At 40.6% G+C, this 16027-nt stretch overlaps 7 protein-coding genes and 2 non-coding genes across 12 annotated transcripts; 5 read left to right on the top strand and 4 right to left on the bottom strand.

Annotated features, from left to right (window-relative positions):
* Nucleotides 1-159: 159 nt before the first annotated feature.
* LOC106416118 (factor of DNA methylation 4) lies at nt 160-3663 on the top strand. 3 transcript variants are annotated; one of them, XM_022707424.2, is made up of 7 exons: nt 160-306; nt 893-2090; nt 2176-2357; nt 2448-2516; nt 2589-2867; nt 2948-3157; nt 3248-3663. In XM_022707424.2, exons 2-7 carry the CDS (start codon nt 899-901, stop codon nt 3482-3484), a joined length of 2169 nt encoding a protein of 722 aa, XP_022563145.2. In that variant the 5' UTR covers nt 160-306; nt 893-898; the 3' UTR covers nt 3485-3663. The 3 variants fall into 3 exon arrangements, with proteins under 3 accessions (XP_022563145.2, XP_048621238.1, XP_048621239.1); XM_048765281.1 differs by having other exon boundaries at nt 296-473; XM_048765282.1 differs by lacking the exon at nt 160-306 and adding an exon at nt 471-633.
* A 47-nt stretch (nt 3664-3710) lies between these two features.
* LOC106416119 (pentatricopeptide repeat-containing protein At3g22470, mitochondrial) lies at nt 3711-6983 on the bottom strand. The gene is made up of 2 exons (XM_013856954.3): nt 4669-6983; nt 3711-3999 (listed from the first exon to the last, which is right to left on the bottom strand). The coding sequence occupies exon 1, from the start codon at nt 6741-6743 to the stop codon at nt 4728-4730; it is 2016 nt and encodes a 671-aa protein (XP_013712408.2). The 5' UTR covers nt 6744-6983; the 3' UTR covers nt 3711-3999; nt 4669-4727.
* BNAC08G40100D lies at nt 6980-8149 on the top strand. The gene is made up of 2 exons (XM_013854559.2): nt 6980-7120; nt 7213-8149. The coding sequence occupies exons 1-2, from the start codon at nt 7089-7091 to the stop codon at nt 8048-8050; spliced, it is 870 nt and encodes a 289-aa protein (XP_013710013.1). The 5' UTR covers nt 6980-7088; the 3' UTR covers nt 8051-8149.
* A 284-nt stretch (nt 8150-8433) lies between these two features.
* Nucleotides 8434-9497, bottom strand: LOC106414259 (PLASMODESMATA CALLOSE-BINDING PROTEIN 1). The gene is made up of 4 exons (XM_013854941.3): nt 9290-9497; nt 8967-9209; nt 8864-8900; nt 8434-8774 (listed from the first exon to the last, which is right to left on the bottom strand). The coding sequence occupies exons 1-4, from the start codon at nt 9339-9341 to the stop codon at nt 8567-8569; spliced, it is 540 nt and encodes a 179-aa protein (XP_013710395.1). The 5' UTR covers nt 9342-9497; the 3' UTR covers nt 8434-8566.
* Nucleotides 9498-9805: 308 nt separating this feature from the next.
* TRNAA-UGC lies at nt 9806-9878 on the top strand. The gene has a single exon. It is a non-coding gene; the product is annotated as a tRNA-Ala (tRNA).
* Nucleotides 9879-10165: 287 nt separating this feature from the next.
* Nucleotides 10166-11869, bottom strand: LOC106414260 (PLASMODESMATA CALLOSE-BINDING PROTEIN 1). The gene is made up of 4 exons (XM_013854942.3): nt 11065-11869; nt 10740-10982; nt 10639-10675; nt 10166-10553 (listed from the first exon to the last, which is right to left on the bottom strand). Exons 1-4 carry the CDS (start codon nt 11114-11116, stop codon nt 10418-10420), a joined length of 468 nt encoding a protein of 155 aa, XP_013710396.1. The 5' UTR covers nt 11117-11869; the 3' UTR covers nt 10166-10417.
* TRNAA-UGC lies at nt 11619-11691 on the top strand. The gene has a single exon. It is a non-coding gene; the product is annotated as a tRNA-Ala (tRNA).
* Nucleotides 11870-12052: 183 nt separating the features above from the next.
* On the bottom strand, nt 12053-13639 carry LOC106416129 (protein KTI12 homolog). Its single transcript, XM_013856966.3, has 2 exons — nt 13442-13639; nt 12053-13175 (listed from the first exon to the last, which is right to left on the bottom strand). Exon 2 carries the CDS (start codon nt 13151-13153, stop codon nt 12245-12247), a length of 909 nt encoding a protein of 302 aa, XP_013712420.1. The 5' UTR covers nt 13154-13175; nt 13442-13639; the 3' UTR covers nt 12053-12244.
* A 108-nt stretch (nt 13640-13747) lies between these two features.
* BNAC08G40060D lies at nt 13748-15900 on the top strand. 2 transcript variants are annotated; one of them, XM_013852362.3, is made up of 3 exons: nt 13748-13912; nt 14480-14639; nt 14728-15900. In XM_013852362.3, the coding sequence occupies exons 2-3, from the start codon at nt 14492-14494 to the stop codon at nt 15735-15737; spliced, it is 1158 nt and encodes a 385-aa protein (XP_013707816.1). In that variant the 5' UTR covers nt 13748-13912; nt 14480-14491; the 3' UTR covers nt 15738-15900. The 2 variants fall into 2 exon arrangements, with proteins under 2 accessions (XP_013707816.1, XP_013707815.1); XM_013852361.3 differs by having other exon boundaries at nt 14725-15900.
* The last annotated feature ends 127 nt before the right edge of the window (nt 15901-16027 follow it).

Here is a 16027-nt window from a genome sequence, read left to right as displayed (position 1 = left end):
TAATCGGTTTTCACTAAATCTGATTACTTGGATTGGTCTTTATCGAATCCGAGTCTGTTGATAGAAAGTTCAGACTAAATAAAAGCTGTTTAATTTCGAATTGGTTTATTCTGGTTCGGATTGGTCAACGAAGACCATTCTTATTGCACGCGCTAAAGGATTAGCATTAGTTTGCTACTCTCCATATTTTCGTCTTTCACTTGTCGTCCTCTCCACTCCAACAACAAGCTCACGTGCGTCTCTCCCTAGTCCCTACCCACCTGCTCCTACAAGGAGACTCGTCGCCCTTCTCTTCGCTCTCCAAAGGTTTCGCAACTTTTTCCCTTTACAGCTCACTTGTATCTACAGACATTTGCAAAATTTTGTGTTTTTATTTTCCTGAAATTTTCGAATGGGTTTCATTTCGTTTCGTTTGCTTTACGAGTCTAGAGTGATGGGTCTCTCTTTCTTCGTGTTTTAAGCTCTGTAGAAGAGTAAAGACCTCAACTTTTTCTCATCTTCTTTTAGTTAGCGAAATGTCGTTGGAATTGAGTTAGGGTTTTGTGTTCTGTAGCTCAGTCCCACTAAAGTTGGTGTCTTTATGATCTCCTGGGTTGTTTCTTACTCTGATCTTTCCAAAGATGTCAACTTTTAGTAAGTTTCTGTAACTGGGTTAGTGAATCTCAGGTTCTGAACGGGTTTTGTGTGTTCTGTAGCTCAGTCTCACTAAAGTTCGCGTCTTTATGATGTTTCTACTCTGATCTTTGTAGAAGAGTAAAAAGGTCAACTTTTTCATGATCTTCTCTTTCGGGCAACGAAAATGTCGTTTGGATTTGAGTTTCTGTGAATTTCAGGTATAAGGTTCAGTGATTATGTATTTATACCAAGTTCCTTTGCTTCTTTGTGGTTGCAGGTTGAGATGTATTCAAGAAGAGAGCTGGATGATTTGGAGTACAGATACTACTCTGAAATGAAAGACGGCACTCGCAAGGTCAAGATCTCTGACTCTCTCTTCAGGTGTCCCTTCTGCTACTTTCACCGCAAGCGTGACTACAACTTTGACGACTTGCTCCGCCATGCTTACAACATCAGCGGTAGTTCCCGCACTAAGGATGGCGCTAGACATCTAGCACTTGAGAGATACATGAAGAAGTATCTCCGCCCTCTGGAAAGACCATCATCAGATGTCTCTTCTCTTCCTACAGAGGTGTTAACCGGAAGCTGGATAACAGCAGGCTCATCAAGTTCTGCTGCAGGGGAAGTGAATAGCAGCCTTGTCAAATCCAGTTCACAACGTATCGCTGAAGCTGAACCTATGTCTGTCTCAGGAGAAGATGATCCTGTACCAAGTGGTGAAGAAAGACAGATGTTTTCTCCTAACTCCTCTTTGAGCAACCAAGACAGTACATACCCTTCCAAGAGAGCTTGCCTCACTGCTGGTGGTAAAGAGGGGGAAGAACCTGTCCAACAGAGTGGTCTCAGCCATGGTGCTCCAAGATATCCTCAGAGGCGTGATACTTTGGCTGCTCGTAATGATGGTCTGATGTTTGTGCATCCATGGAAAGGGATCTTGGCCAACATCAGTAGAATTTATAATGACAAAACAGGCAAGTTCGCTGGCGAGAGTGGAAGCAAAATTAGGGAAGAGTTTGTTAGCAAAGGGTTTAACCCCCACAAAGTGGAGCCGCTGTGGAACGGCAGAGTTGGTTTCACAGGTTTTGCGATTGTTTACTTCGGCAAAGACTGGGAAGCTTACAGAAACGCCACCATGTTTGAGAAGCACTTTGAAGTCAATCAGTGTGGGAAGAGAGACTATGATTATGCACGCGATCGTGGCGAAGAGCTTTACGGTTGGATAGCGAAAAGGGAGGACTACTACTCGAGAACTGTAGTTGGAGACCACCTCAGGAAGCAAGGGGACTTGGTGACTGTTTCTGGAAAAGAGGCAGAGCAGCAAAGAAGGGCGTTCACGCTTGTCTCTAACTTGGAAAACACACTAGAGACCAAAAGCACTAACCTTGAGGAGATAGAGAGCAAGTACAAAGAAACCAGTACAGAGCTTCAGAGGAGTATGAAAGAGAAGGATGAAATGATCAACGCTCATAATGAAAGTAATGTTTTTTTTCTCTCTAACTTACTGATGAAATTAAATTAGTATTCTGAAGCTTAATTTGTTTTAACTTTGTCAATGTTTAGAGATGAGTAGCATGCAGCAAAAGGCGCGTGATTATTTGGCGAGTGTGAAAAATGAACATGAGAAGGCAGCTCAGCATCTGGAAGCTCAAAGGAAAGAGTTTGAAGAGAGGGAGAGATATCTTGATAAATGTCAATCGCTGAACAAAACTGAGCGACGAAAGCTTCAATGGCAAAAACAGAAGGTAATGTTCAACATCCTTTGTACAAATCCTTTTTTTTTGTTAAAAGTTTGCGCAATGATTTGTGATGAAATCTTTTAATTTGTTTGTCAGAACTTAATGGCTACCGAAGAGCAAAACAAAGCTGATGAAGAAATGACGAGATTGGCTAAACAGCAACAGGTATCTTTTATTGCATGGATAATGTTGAAGTTGCAGTGTCTGTTTTGATTTGCTGGATGTGTTGTTTTACAGAGGGAGAAAGATGAGTTACGTGAGAGAGTCAAAAAGCTGGAGAAGAAACTGGATGATGAGCTGGCACGGGAGCTGGAGATAGAGAGAATGAGGGGTGGGCTGCAGGTGATGGGACACATGGAAGATCCTGATATGAAGGAAGAGATAGAAAAGACTAAAGAAAAACTCAAGGAGAAAGAGGAGGAGTCTGAATACCAAGAGTCACTCTATCAAGCTCTTGTTGTTAAACATGGCTACACTAACGATGAGCTTCAGGATGCTCGCAAGGCTTTGATCAGAGTAAGCAACAGTCTCTCCCTCTCCCTCTTCCCTCTCTCCATTTGATGTTATGATACTAACCATGGTTAAGCTTTGTGCAGTCAATGCAAGAGTTGACATTACGTGGTCAGATATCTGTGAAGAGAATGGGAGCATTGGATGAGAAACCGTTCCAGAAACTAGCTAAAGAGAGATATCCAGCTGAAGAAGCTGATGTTGAAGCAGCAACGCTCTGTTCCTTGTGGGACAACCACTTGAGAGACTCGGCTTGGCATCCGATTAAGGTTATCCAAATAGACGGAATCCACAAGGTAACAACAATACAATTCGATACACCTCTTCTTTTCTTCTCTTCTCTCTTAAACAATGCTCTTAGAATGTATACAATTTATTTTTGGCAGGAGGTGCTGAATGAAGAGGATGAGAAGCTGCAGGAACTTAAGAAAGAGCTGGGTGACGAAGTGTTTGAAGCTGTGACACAAGCGCTGATGGAGAGGAACGAGTATAACGGAAGTGGAAGGTACATAGTGCCTGAGCTATGGAACTTCAAAGAAGGAAGAAAAGCTACTCTCAAAGAAGGTGTGGTTTATCTGATGAAGTTGTGGACGCACCTCAAGCCAAAGCCCAAGCGTAAGTAACAAGCAAAAAAGAATCTGAAACCGAGTTTGTTGCTAGCTAATAAGTTGATACTCGTATATTAAGACTTATAAGTGAGTTTTTATGATTTATATTCCACAAGAGTAGAGAGTGAGAGACAGTTGTTAAAGTGAGATCTTGGACGCAGATATTTAATCTATGTGCTTAGTTTATGACTTCATTCCCCTGAATTACATATTACTCGTTTAGACAACAGTCGCTTCCTTAAACCCTCAAAATTCAGAATCGATATTTCATAGAAATTACAAAGAAGATACACGAGAAACCTGTTTTTTTCTTTCTCATCCATGTGTGGATTAGTCCACTCTCAAACAAAGAGGACACAGCATTAACAGACAATGAAACATTTCACAGTACAGGAGACATGAGCTATAAGCGTATGTCTTGGGTTGAACATATAATGACTGAAAAAAAAAAAAAAACAAGAGATCCGCAGAGAAAAAAGGCTCAGAAGCAGCCTTCCTCCAACACGCAGCAACGGCAGAGAGCAGCAAGACTGGAATTTGCAAATTGCAACCCACCGGCAAAAAAAGACACGATTAGCTAGTCGGAACACGAGAATAAATAAGTAGAAGGAACAATATGCTTAAGGTTGTATCTTGGATTAACAATAAAAATATGAATTGCACCAACAGAAGATTTGAGTATCATTACTCTTTTACTACATAAGGTTTTCAATAGAGTGAACATAACAGAAGTTGTAGATGAAAGATCATGTCCAAAAGAGCGGGGCTATTATGAAATAGCTCTAAAACCATCAGTCCTCATAGATGCCAAGAACCTTCCTTAGAAGATCAAAAGAGCACTCAAAGAACTCAAAACTAAGGATCAATACGAAGTCAACTCACTTATCCAAACATCAACTCAAGGCATCTGGTTTTGATCCTAAGATTCCCAAATATCAGAAAACAAAAACACTGGTTGGTTCAATGAACCCAAAAAGATTAGTTAGTGACCCTTTAAACCCACAGACAGTTAGCTCCAAAAGTGTCACAGATCAATCAATTGGCCAAGAGAATCGAAAAAGAAGACATAAAGCTCAAACTCTTAATGATAGTTTTATACCGACACAATGAGTCAACCAATATTGACCAGAAACAAGCAAGTTTTCAGGAAACATAGATTCTCAATGTAAAGTAATGGCGGGAAGCGAAGCGGGACGAACCAGCCACGGAGGAAAGAGGAGCAACCAGCGTCAGAATCTTGGTGATTCAACCCAACGATTTATGATATGTCTCGAAAAGGACCAGAAAGCATATCCAAAAAGCTTTTGTCCAAGCTACCATCCACTAACATATCCATAACCAACTTTATAGTGGAAGCATCAGCAGAGAACCGACACCTCTTCATTTCTTCAATGAGTTTAGCTGACGTGCTTATGTCTCTGCCTCGAAGATGTGCTCGGATTAGTGTGTTGTACGTACAATCACCTGGCTCACACCTATCTTCCTTCAGTTTTCTAAACAATGCATCAGCTTCGGACAATGAGCCTTTCTTACACAATCCCGAAATCATTACGGTGTACATCTTAACATCAGGCTTCACTCCTTTGAGAGAGAGGCTACAGAATAGATCCCAAGCATCATCGATCTTACTAGCATTGCACATCCCGTGAATGATGATACTATAAATACCAATATCAAGTTCCATCTTACACTTGTGCATTTGATCAAGTATTCCCAAAGCCTCTTCTAGTTCTCCATTGTCACACAACCCATCCAGCAAAATACCGTAAGTCATAATATTAGGGTGAACACCTTCAGAAACCATCTCTTGGAAGAGTTCCTTGGCCACATTAAGTTGCCCAGATTGACAAAAGCCTTGGATGAGAGTGCTATAAGTGACTGTATTGGCAATCACTCCCCTCACAGACATATTACGGAAAAGTCTCATACCTTCATCAACCCGTTTAGCCTTGCAATAGCCGTTTATAAGGATACTATAAGTCACGATACTCGGATCGCAACCCTTGCTAACCATCAGGTCCATCATCTGGTTGGCTTCATCTAAGCGCTTTTCGTTGCACAACCCATATATCAAAGTACTATATGTAATTGTATCAGGATCTATGCCTCTTGTGATCATCTCATTGTACAATTCTTGAGCCTCGCTAAGCTTTCCCTCTTTCACAAAACAATCAATCAACGCATTGAAAGTGACGATGTTCGGGGTGATGTCCCTACTGATCATATCACTCAGCCACTGTGCGCCGTTATCCCATCTGCCGGCACTACAGAAGCCCCCTATGAGAGAGTTGTAGGTAAAGACATGTGCTTTGATCCCTTTGGTTTCCATTTCATTGAAAAGGTTGAGGGCATCGTCAAGGTTCCCATCTTTGCAAAGAGTGTCAATAATAATATTGTATGTGACAACGTGAGGCTTGATCTTTCTATGTTCCATCTTCCTGAGGAGATCCAAGGCCGAGGCAGTGTTACCTGACTTGCACATTCTGTTCAAAATCGGACCATAGGTAAACTGATCGGGTTGACATCCGTTTTCCATCATTCGATCAATCAAAGCCACTGCTTCAGAGAGTCTATCTTGGAGACAAAGGCCATTGACAAGAGTGTTAAGTATGATGAGATTTGGAATAACCTTCATTTCCACCATAAGATCAACTAACTCCACAGCTTGGGAAAATAGACCCTTGAGACATAAACCATTTATCAAAGTAGAGAATGTGACTGCGTCGGGCTCGTACCCAAGCTTCAACATCTTTCCCATCACAGAAAAAGCAAACCCGAGTTTCTGACGACGGCAGAAGCAATTGATCATAATGTTGAGAGTGTAGAGATCATAAGCAATCCCTTGCATTTCCATTTGCTTGCAGAGACCTAACACGAGATCGTGCTGTTTTGTTTTGGCAACTAAACCAAACAATCTGTTGAAATCTATGACCATAGGGAGTGGACGAGACATAATCATAGATTGAAACAGATCAACAGCATCGTCCTTCTTGATATCAACGAGTCCACTCCTCAGTTTCTCTCTATAAGAGAGATTTCTGTCGCTGCTAGAACCAATCGAAGTACCTGTTCCAGAGAAACGAGGCTGAACCAATGCCAAAGCTTTCCGATGGAGAGGAATACATGTTCTTCGTATCATCATCTTCTTCTTCTTCTTCAGATGAATCATTCCTTTTTCCTTAGGGCATACGATCTTTCCCTTTCTCTGCGTCGATCGCTGCTTCGGAGGAGACAACAATAGAAGACTCGGTTCGATAATCATATATCGGTTCATTTAGGTTGAACCAGACCAAAAACCGGTTTGTTATATAGAAATAATGAGAAATCAATATACCAACTTTTAGCATCTCACTAAACCGCCCCAAAACCAGATCATGAAAGGTTCGTTTTCAGTGCCGAGTTCAGAATCCTCGTTACTCTTGCTTCACCGAACCAAACCGATTCAATCAACTAAAAACCCCAACCGGATTATGTTTTATAACTCTGAGGCCCATTAGTTCCGAGTTTAGATAAGGCCCATTGGTTACGAGTCCTACCAGAGTCGCTTCCTTAAACCCTCAAAAGTCAAAATTCAGAATCGATCTTATCTACTTACCGCCGTCGTCGAGTCGCCGCCGATATGCTTCGTCGTACCTTTTACAAACGCGCACGGTCAGTCTTGTCTCTATCTGATCAAGCTCATTAGTTCTCTAATATTACTTTTGATTCTTATTCTTACACATGTTTCGATGTTTCTTTGGCAGTGATGAGATAGCTTTCTGTCGTCGCTTCTTGCACGTTCAAGCAGAACCCGACTCTGAGATCATTAGTAAGAAAGAAGCACCAGAGCCTCAGAACGAGACCAAAGACTGGCAAGATCTGAGGAAGAACAGGTTGACAGCTAGCAACTTCTCACGCGCCATCGGGTTCTGGCCCGAAGGTAGACGCGAGCTTTGGCTAGAGAAAGTCGGTGTAGCCAAACAGTTCTCCGGAAACGAAGCCACGTTCTGGGACGCTGATAACGAAACCGAAGCGCTCGAGAGATATAAACTGTTAACAGGGAACGAAGTCATCGCTAGACCTGGATTCGTTGTCTATAACAAGAACGGCGAAGAGACAAACTGGCTAGGAGCTTCTCCTGATGGATTGATCAATGGAGCGAGTTCGACTTCTGTTGTAGAAGTGAAGTGTCCGTTTTACAAAGGAGGTGGTGATGGGGAGAAGCCGAGAGGAGCGTATCCGTGGAAGAAGGTTCCTTATCATTGTATTCCGCAGCTTCAGGGTTTGATGGAGATTGTGGATACGGAGTGGTTGGATCTTTACTGCTGGACTCGTAACGGGAGCAGTCTCTTTAGAGTTTGGAGAGACAATGCTTTTTGGGAGGAGATGAGGCCGGCGCTCGTTGAGTTTTGGGAGAAGCATGTGGTGCCTGCTAGGGAGATATACAATGACGTGGGTATCAAGGATCCTCATGTGAGGCTGAGAGAGTTTAGCCCTAAGCGAAGGCATGGAGATTGCAAGAAGATTATGCGTAGAGCTGAGATTCTTAGTGAGAGTTGTAACCGTTTGTTCTATGAAATCGATGGGAATCTTGTAGATTGATTTTTTTTTCATCTTTTTGTTACTTTTTAAGTTCAGTGTTTACATTGTGTACTTATCTGTTTCTTGTTCTGAATAATATGGGGATGTGATTCTTGTTTATTGCCAGATCACAGAGTGTGGAGAGACTTGCCTTTGTGTGTATTAGAGAGGCTTATTCCATTATTGAAGGTGTGAATCTTACCTTAAGTAAGTAGTTGGCACTTCACTTGGTGTTATTGTTGGTTGGTCTTTTTAGTTGAATAAATTTTCTGTGAGTCTATGATTGGTCATTAGAAATTAAAAATGGTATCTTCTTACACAACCCACGAGTTCCTAACGTTGTTGTTGACAAGTCTTTATCATGATGTTCTGTTTTTTTTTTGGCAATTATTTACTCAAGATTCTAATTAGAGCATCTTTCACATAAATGGGAAAAAACAGAAATATAAACCACAATGACCACTGAAGCTTCCTTTTCTACCCAAAAGGGAATCAAAAGACGGACCCATGTGGATGTCTTTTGTCTCTACACGAACCTTACATCAGAAGCGCTAGTGATGAGAAACAGAGCGTGAAAACAGAGGAAATGACCAAACTTGAAGCAGCTTTGCTTGGGCTAAAGCCTCCGGTTCCAGTTGGACCAAACGCAGGTGGAGTTCCCGGAAATGGAGTAAAGCCTCCGGTTCCGTTTGTTGTTGGAGTTGTTCCCGTTGGTGGTGTAGTTGAAGGAGGCGACCCTGCAGAGCTGTTAATACACACACACACACACCAAACTTTCTCTAAGTCATGTTTATGAATATGAGACAGGTTAAGGTTAATGGAAGTGATCATCACCTAGCGCTTGAAGGATATATACATCCAGTAACCAAATCTACAACAAAAGAACATCATCAAGATCATAACTTTTCTCATCAAATCTATAAGTTGATTGACTTACTTGAAGGTGGGTTTTGACTGGTAGTGGCAGTTCCAGAGAAATTACAGCTTCCAGGGGCCTGAGCTGCTTTCTGGAAGTAGCTGTTAACAGCCCAATCGCAGTGGTTTTTTATGGTGTTTGGTTGATAACAAGCACCCTTGTCATGGATTGGGTTACAATCTGCTAAGGTTCCACAAGCATAGTCTATCGATGTTTGAAGCTGGTTGTCTCCTATCCCATCTTTGCAGAGACAGTAAATAGCACCTAGAGAGAAAGAGAAACAGAGCAAGAAAATTTTAAGTAAATGTTATGGACCCTTTTGGAAGAAGAGAAGAAAGACTTACTTGAAGATGTGGTCAAGGCCAAGAGAAGCAAGACACCTAGAAACATTCTCATGATGATTAGTCTTAAGGTCACTTATCTAGGGGAAGCACCAAAATAGACAGCAAGGCACACACCAAAACCAAGATGATGGCTTTAGAGAGAGAAGATGTAGAGAAGTTTAGAGCATTGGAAAATGATACTTGTTGATTTAGTATATATATATATAACTTGTGAGTCAGTCTTTTGGTAACAAAGTTCCAAGTCTAACTACGATTATTATGTATATATTTTGGTAAGTTGATTTATAACGTTGAATAAGAAACAGAAATTGACAAACTATTCGGGGCCCACTCGGGTTGTTGCATAACGCATCTTTGATAATTGATTAATTATATGCTTCACGCATTTCTCTTTGGCTTGTTTGTTTCATTATCATACAATTAATGTTCTGTTAATTGTACTTATTCGTAGATTGTTGTTAGAACTTTTGGTCTGACATTTTATTTTTATTTATTGTAGTGCGTGTATTAACAATTGGGGATGTAGCTCAAATGGTAGAGCGCTCGCTTTGCATGCGAGAGGCACGGGGTTCGATTCCCCGCATCTCCACATTGTTTTTACCTTTTTCCTTTTAATGTTACAGTCGAATGATTTCTCAAGATACTTATTCTCAGTATTAGCAAGTATACTCTCTGGCATGTTATAACGAGGAACATAGGTTTCTCTTTCTTTGCCACAGAGTATATTTTTTTAACTGAATAACACCACACCTAAAGAGAGAAACCTTAGTTTTAACTGAATAACAACTGGTAGATTACTACAAATGATCTCTGGTGGCACTTGCGTTGCTGAAGTTGTAGAACAATAATCTAAATTGGATGTTGAAGCTACTAAAATGGTGAATAAATTTTGCTTTAGTCTATGATTAATCATTAGAAATTATAAAAATATGGTATCTTTTTATTGACAAGTCTTTATCATGATGCTCTGTTTTTATTTTATTTATTTACTCAAGATTCTAATTAGAGCAACTTTCACATAAATGCAACAACAGAAATATAAACCACAAGGACGACTGAAGCTTCCTTTTCCACCCAAAAGGGAACCAAAGACGGACCCATGTGGATGTCTTTGTCTCCACACGAACGTTACATCAGAAACGCAAGTGTTGATAAACAGATTGCGAAAGCAGGGGAAATGACCAAACTGGAAGCACCGTTGGTTGGAGTAACGGTTCCGTTTGTCTGATTTGTTCCCGGTGTTGAAGGAGAACACCCTGGAGAGCTGTTAATACACACACCAAACTTTTTATAAGTCATATCCATGTAAATGAGACAGGCTTAGGTTTGTGTTAGTGATCATTAGTTACCTAGGGCTTGAAGGATAGACACATCCGGTAACCAAATCTGCACAAAAGAACCTCATCAAGACCACAACTTTTCTCATCAAAATGTAGATTTTTTTACTTACTTGAAGGTGGGTTTTGACTGGTAGTGGCAGTTCCAGTGAAGTTGCAGCTTCCAGGGGCTTGATCTTGATTCTGGAAGTAGCTGTTAACAGCCCAATCACAGTGGCTTTTGATGGTGTTTGGTTGATAACAAGCACCCTTGTCATGGATTGGGTTACAATCTGCTAATTTTCCACAAGCATAGTCTATTGATGCTTGAAGTGCGTCGTCTCCTGCCCCTTCTTTGCAGAGACAGTAAGTTGCACCTATAGAGAAAGAGAGACACAGCAATAAAATCTTAAATACTGTTATTGGACCGTATACCAAGAAGAGAAGAAAGGTACTTACTTGAAGATGTGGTCAAGGCCAAGAGAAGGAAGAGAGCTAGAAACATTCTCATGATGATTGGGTCTTAAGATCACTCTTTTAGGAGAAGCACGAAATAGACAGGATATGATGTAGAGAACTTGGAAAATGAAAGTTGATTTGATAAATATATATATAGTGTAAAGAAACTTGTAAGCCAATCAGTTGGTTACAAAGTTCCAAATACGATATATGGTTTGTAGTGTGAATAAAAACTGATTGTATTTAAGTGTGAACATTTTTAGAGAGAAATAAAAGTATATTTAGTAAGTTGGACTTGTAACGTACAATAAGAAAAAGAAACTGACAAACTATGCGGGGGCCCTCTCGGGTTGTTGCACGCAGCATCTAAGATAATTGTGTGGTTAACCTGTTATCTCATTAATCATTTCAGTTTTGTTAGTTGTACTTACTACTTATTCGTAGCTATTTCAGTTTTGTTAGTTGTACTTTCTACTTCTTCGTAGTTTGTTGTTATGATAGACTTTTTAGTCGAAAACCGTATTTATTTAACGTAATTGAAACTTTAGTCATATGGGGATGTAGCTCAAATGGTAGAGCGCTCGCTTTGCATGCGAGAGGCACGGGGTTCGATACCCCGCATCTCCAAAATTTGTTTGCCTTTTTCGTTTTAATGTACAGTCAAATTATTTTTGGAGATACTTTTATCTACTTAGAGCGCAAGCGATGTCTAACACAGTATCTGCAAGATGCCAAAGACAATGTAAAACCGAACTGGTACAACACTAGCTGACACTAAACAAAAGACAGTTTCAAGATATCTTCAGAGTGAAGTGAAACGTAATTTGTTTCTCTTCTAACAACATTAGCCTGAACTGAAGATAGTTTTTGAGTAGACATGCTGGTATGGTACAACACTAGCTGAAACTGCGTAACTTTATAACTTTATGAGCCAATAAAATATACCTTTTAGCCCCTTTTAGTCGTACTCATGTTCAAAGACAGAGTCTTTCAAGAACTGGAAAGATATTATTACACAAAAAAAAAACTGTTTAAACTTGATAAATGATAATTATATGTTTGCATAAGAAAAATACATCAATTTGTCCACAACTTTTCACTGAAGAGCACAGAGTGTAAACTTGACTTGTGTTGAGAAGATGAAAAAACAAACTGTAACATGTTTCTTCACCCACCAATTTCAACCGTTATTACCTCCAAACTCTCTGTTCAAGTAATCCACAAACCGTCTCTTTCCACTGTTTGCGTCGGTTGGTAACGGTGGCCCGCTCAGACTCGTCTGACCCATCAACTTAACAAACGTTCTCCGAAGCCTCCCCAGCTCCGGTAGTCCAGTAGGTCTGGATATTTCGATCGGAGGCAGGTCATTACCAAGAGTAACTCTGCTTATAGCCCCACCAAGCGCTTGTTGTTCCACGATCGCATTAATAACTTCTTGTGTCGCTCTGTCCAACTCGTAAAGAGAATTCGCTTCTGAGAATCTCGCAGACTGAGTCGCGATACTCGGTTGGAGTATCCTCACGTCTTGAGTTTTGGAATCAACAGTCTTGGTCAGATAGGTCACAGCCTCTAAAACCACAGGAGATGATTTCTCTATCCCATCTCTAGAAGGGTACAGCTCAAAGAGAGGCGAATCCCATCGGTTCCTCCTCTCAGGTTTCTCAAACCTTCTCACAAGATCCTCGAATATACCATCGTCATACGAAGCCTCGCCTCTACCCTCACGTTCCTTATTCCACTCCCTGCAACGATCTTCATCCACATCACAGAAGAGAACACAGTACCTAATCCCAGCGGCACGCGCAATGCACCACAGCTCGTATCTGTAACCTTTGATGCTGTTCAAGGAATCTACAATAACAATGTCTCCTCTCGAAACAGATCTATCGACATCCGACCTGAGCTTTCCTCTAAGCATCTTCTCTGCAGGCATGTTGGCGTAGTTCTGGTTGCGGTCTAGATGAAACGAATCCTCGTCGATGATTCTAACGTTCTGCTTCGTTTCAGATTCTTTCAGTGCTTCGGATAAGGCTACTGCAGCTGTTGACTTCCCACTGCAAGGTTGCCCACAAATCACAACAAGCGCCATTGGTCTGAACTTGTCACACTACCTACAAAATGGAACAACATAGAACTTGAGATCCAAAGCTAATATGATGATAACAATCGTTTCTAACAGCTAAAGGACATCAAACACATAACTAAGGGATAGGCAAAGACCCCAGATTCAAAGCATCCAACTTTCTATAGCTATATCAATAAGTAACATTAGGGATCAATGGATCATTAAGAAATCAAGCAAGTAAAAGTATAATTCGAGTAAATTGATCCACGAAAGTGGGCTTTTCATGAATCAAAAGAGATAAGCTATACTTACTCAGATCACGAGCAGATGCAACGAACTGTAGATGTACGGAATCTGTATAGAATCAGCGAAAGATCGAAACCGGAAGCAAAAAGTCGAGAGTGTTGTCGAGAGAAAGGTCGCGTGAGAATCTGATTTGGGAATTTAGGGTTTATGAGAGAGGATTGGATTATAACCGGTTGAGTTTGCTTGGTCCGGTTTGTTCAAATTGAATACGAATTACGTTTCGGTTTACAAAGAGAGACGCGGATATGCCAAAGCAAGTTGGGCACGTGCTGGTAAACGGCGAGGATAATTTTGTAGTTTCAAATCGTTTAAAGTGTTTTTATAAGGTACAGCTCATTCGGTGTTGTCTCGGTATCCGAATTTAATCCGGGCCGGGTCTTCCCCAAATCGAAAAGCACGAAATTTCCCCCAAATTTATTTTTTCTTGAATTCGTGTTCAGATCTCTTCCTTCTTCCAGATCTATCTTCGAATCAATTGTAATTTTCGTTTTCCTCTTGATTCCATCTTTCGATTGATACCTGTTTTGATATCATCCATTGGTTGTGGTCAAATCTAGGGTTTGAGCTAGATCTAGATCTGTAAACAACAGATCTGATCAATTTTTCGTTTAGGTGTTTAATTCATTTGTTATTCTTATCGGATTCATTCTTAATTTCTAGTTTTCCCCAATTGTTTTAGATTTCGATTTTCTAGGGTTTGTCAAATCTGTTAATTAACAGAGGGCTTGTGTCTGTTATTCCGATAATTAGCCAATTCTTTGATTTTTGATTCCTGATTTGTTGATCTACGCCGTGAATTGAAATCTAGGGCTAGGGTTTCGTTCAGATTTGGGGATTTTTTAATTTACTCATATTCAATTGGGGGTTTTGTACTTTTAATTAAATTCCCCTCAGTACTTAACTTAACATGGGACTTAGAGCTCTCAGCGTTATAGACTTGTTGTTTGTTACTTGTTAGTGTGTGGATGTTATATAAATAGCAGTTGACATAAGATAACCTCCACGCCAAGTAACTAAATTTGCTTTTGGTTTTTCATTTTACAGGTACAAAAAAATATGGGTGTTAAGCGCACTTTTGAAGCTGAGGATGTGCAAGAGCTCAACATGAAGCATGCAAGAGAGATTAGTTATTGCAATAAGCTGGCCAAGCTAGACGAAGGAGTTCCATATCATGTTTCACTGGAGAAGTCTGGTCTTGTCATAGGTAATAATAGTATGCAGCAGTTGCAGATGGGTTAACATTAAGCATCTTGCTTAATTCTTGTTTGTCTTGCGCTTTGTGCTATTAGCAGGAGAGGATCTGAGTGATATCTACGGGCTTGAATGTGAGGATAGTGTTGAGAAGGGGTCTGAGACCAAGGCACCTTTCTCCTGGATCTCATCTGAGGAGGATGCTACGACTCAGTCTACCCTTTCTCACGAATCTCCCGAGTCAGATTGGTGTCAGAGTTCTCCTAGAAAACAAGTTCGAATCGGGTCTGATTACCAGGCTAATATTCCTGATTGTGTCAAGGAAGAAGTCCGTGATGTTGTTGATCACAACGAAGAACAACTGATCGGCAAGTGCGTGATTCCAATGCCTGACCATGAAACCGAGTTCTTCGAAATTGGTAAAGGAAGAAAAGAATGCATTTGCGTGGATAAAGGTTCCATCAGATGCGTGCAGCAGCACATCATTGAAAACCGAGAAGGCTTGTTTGAGACTATCGGATACGAAAGATGTTTGAACATAGGTCTCGGTGAAATGGGAGAGGAAGTCGCTGGTAAACTAACCGAGGACGAGGAAGATCTATTCCACGAGGTTGTTTACTCCAACCCTGTTTCACTGAACCGTGATTTCTGGAAACACCTAAAGTCTGCGTTTCCTTCACGAACCATGAAGGAGATTGTGAGCTATTATTTCAACGTCTTCATCCTGCGAAGAAGAGCTGTTCAGAATCGTTCTAAAAGCCTGGACATCGATAGTGACGATGATGAGTGGCAAGTAGAGTATGACAACACGTTTTATGGTCCTGAAACTCCAGTTGATAAAACCGGAAAAAGCCTCTCAAGAGATGATGAAGAAGAAGAGGTGATTGTAGAAGAAGATTCGTGCATGTCCGATGACTTCCAGTCCAATGTAAACAGAGAGGAATCCGATGTTGGGAATCACTGGAGCCATTGCAATGATCTTGTGGAGGATCATTTTTATTCATTTGATCATTGTTGGAGTAAGAACATTGATTTTCTTCCAACTTCCAACATCATCGACGAGATCTTTGGTCAAGAAGACCCATGGGATGATTTCTCTAGGAGAAAGTAAATGAAGAATGATCTCCAATCTCACATTGTTACTCTGCTCTAGAATCTTCTGTATATGTAAATGCATTATTTAACAAAGCTGGGGATGTTGTAAGAGAGTTCTCTGTATAGTTCAAGACCTCGAGTCTTTTTTTTTTGTATTTTATAATTACCTTTTTTGTAAATCAGAATTAGAGTTTCTTGCAAGAAGAAGAAAAAAAAAATCTTCAGAAACTGTTTAATAAACTCAGATCTTGCGACCACCTCTAAAACAGATTGTTTTGGTCATTAACAGAACAGATACACTCTTAA

This window comes from Brassica napus, chromosome C8 (genome assembly GCF_020379485.1).
Source record: "Brassica napus cultivar Da-Ae chromosome C8, Da-Ae, whole genome shotgun sequence".
Classification (NCBI taxonomy): Eukaryota; Viridiplantae; Streptophyta; class Magnoliopsida; order Brassicales; family Brassicaceae; genus Brassica; species Brassica napus.
Note: the sequence above shows the minus strand (reverse complement) of the source record. Positions and strands in the feature narration are given on the sequence as shown.

Coding starts and splice junctions, on each gene's coding strand:
- LOC106416118 (XM_022707424.2), top strand. CDS start 899: ATGTATTCAAGAAGAGAGCTGGATGATTTGGAGTACAGATACTACTCT. Junction 2,091..2,175: donor GATCAACGCTCATAATGAAA/GTAATGTTTTTT, acceptor GTCAATGTTTAG/AGATGAGTAGCATGCAGCAA. Junction 2,358..2,447: donor TTCAATGGCAAAAACAGAAG/GTAATGTTCAAC, acceptor TTTGTTTGTCAG/AACTTAATGGCTACCGAAGA.
- LOC106416119 (XM_013856954.3), bottom strand. CDS start 6,743: ATGAACCGATATATGATTATCGAACCGAGTCTTCTATTGTTGTCTCCT.
- BNAC08G40100D (XM_013854559.2), top strand. CDS start 7,089: ATGCTTCGTCGTACCTTTTACAAACGCGCACG. Junction 7,121..7,212: donor ACCTTTTACAAACGCGCACG/GTCAGTCTTGTC, acceptor TTTCTTTGGCAG/TGATGAGATAGCTTTCTGTC.
- LOC106414259 (XM_013854941.3), bottom strand. CDS start 9,341: ATGAGAATGTTTCTAGGTGTCTTGCTTCTCTTGGCCTTGACCACATCT. Junction 9,210..9,289: donor GGCCTTGACCACATCTTCAA/GTAAGTCTTTCT, acceptor CTTTCTCTCTAG/GTGCTATTTACTGTCTCTGC. Junction 8,901..8,966: donor CAGTCAAAACCCACCTTCAA/GTAAGTCAATCA, acceptor CTTTTGTTGTAG/ATTTGGTTACTGGATGTATA.
- LOC106414260 (XM_013854942.3), bottom strand. CDS start 11,116: ATGAGAATGTTTCTAGCTCTCTTCCTTCTCTTGGCCTTGACCACATCT. Junction 10,983..11,064: donor GGCCTTGACCACATCTTCAA/GTAAGTACCTTT, acceptor CTTTCTCTATAG/GTGCAACTTACTGTCTCTGC. Junction 10,676..10,739: donor CAGTCAAAACCCACCTTCAA/GTAAGTAAAAAA, acceptor TCTTTTGTGCAG/ATTTGGTTACCGGATGTGTC.
- LOC106416129 (XM_013856966.3), bottom strand. CDS start 13,153: ATGGCGCTTGTTGTGATTTGTGGGCAACCTTGCAGTGGGAAGTCAACA.
- BNAC08G40060D (XM_013852361.3), top strand. CDS start 14,492: ATGGGTGTTAAGCGCACTTTTGAAGCTGAGGATGTGCAAGAGCTCAAC. Junction 14,640..14,724: donor GAAGTCTGGTCTTGTCATAG/GTAATAATAGTA, acceptor TTGTGCTATTAG/CAGGAGAGGATCTGAGTGAT.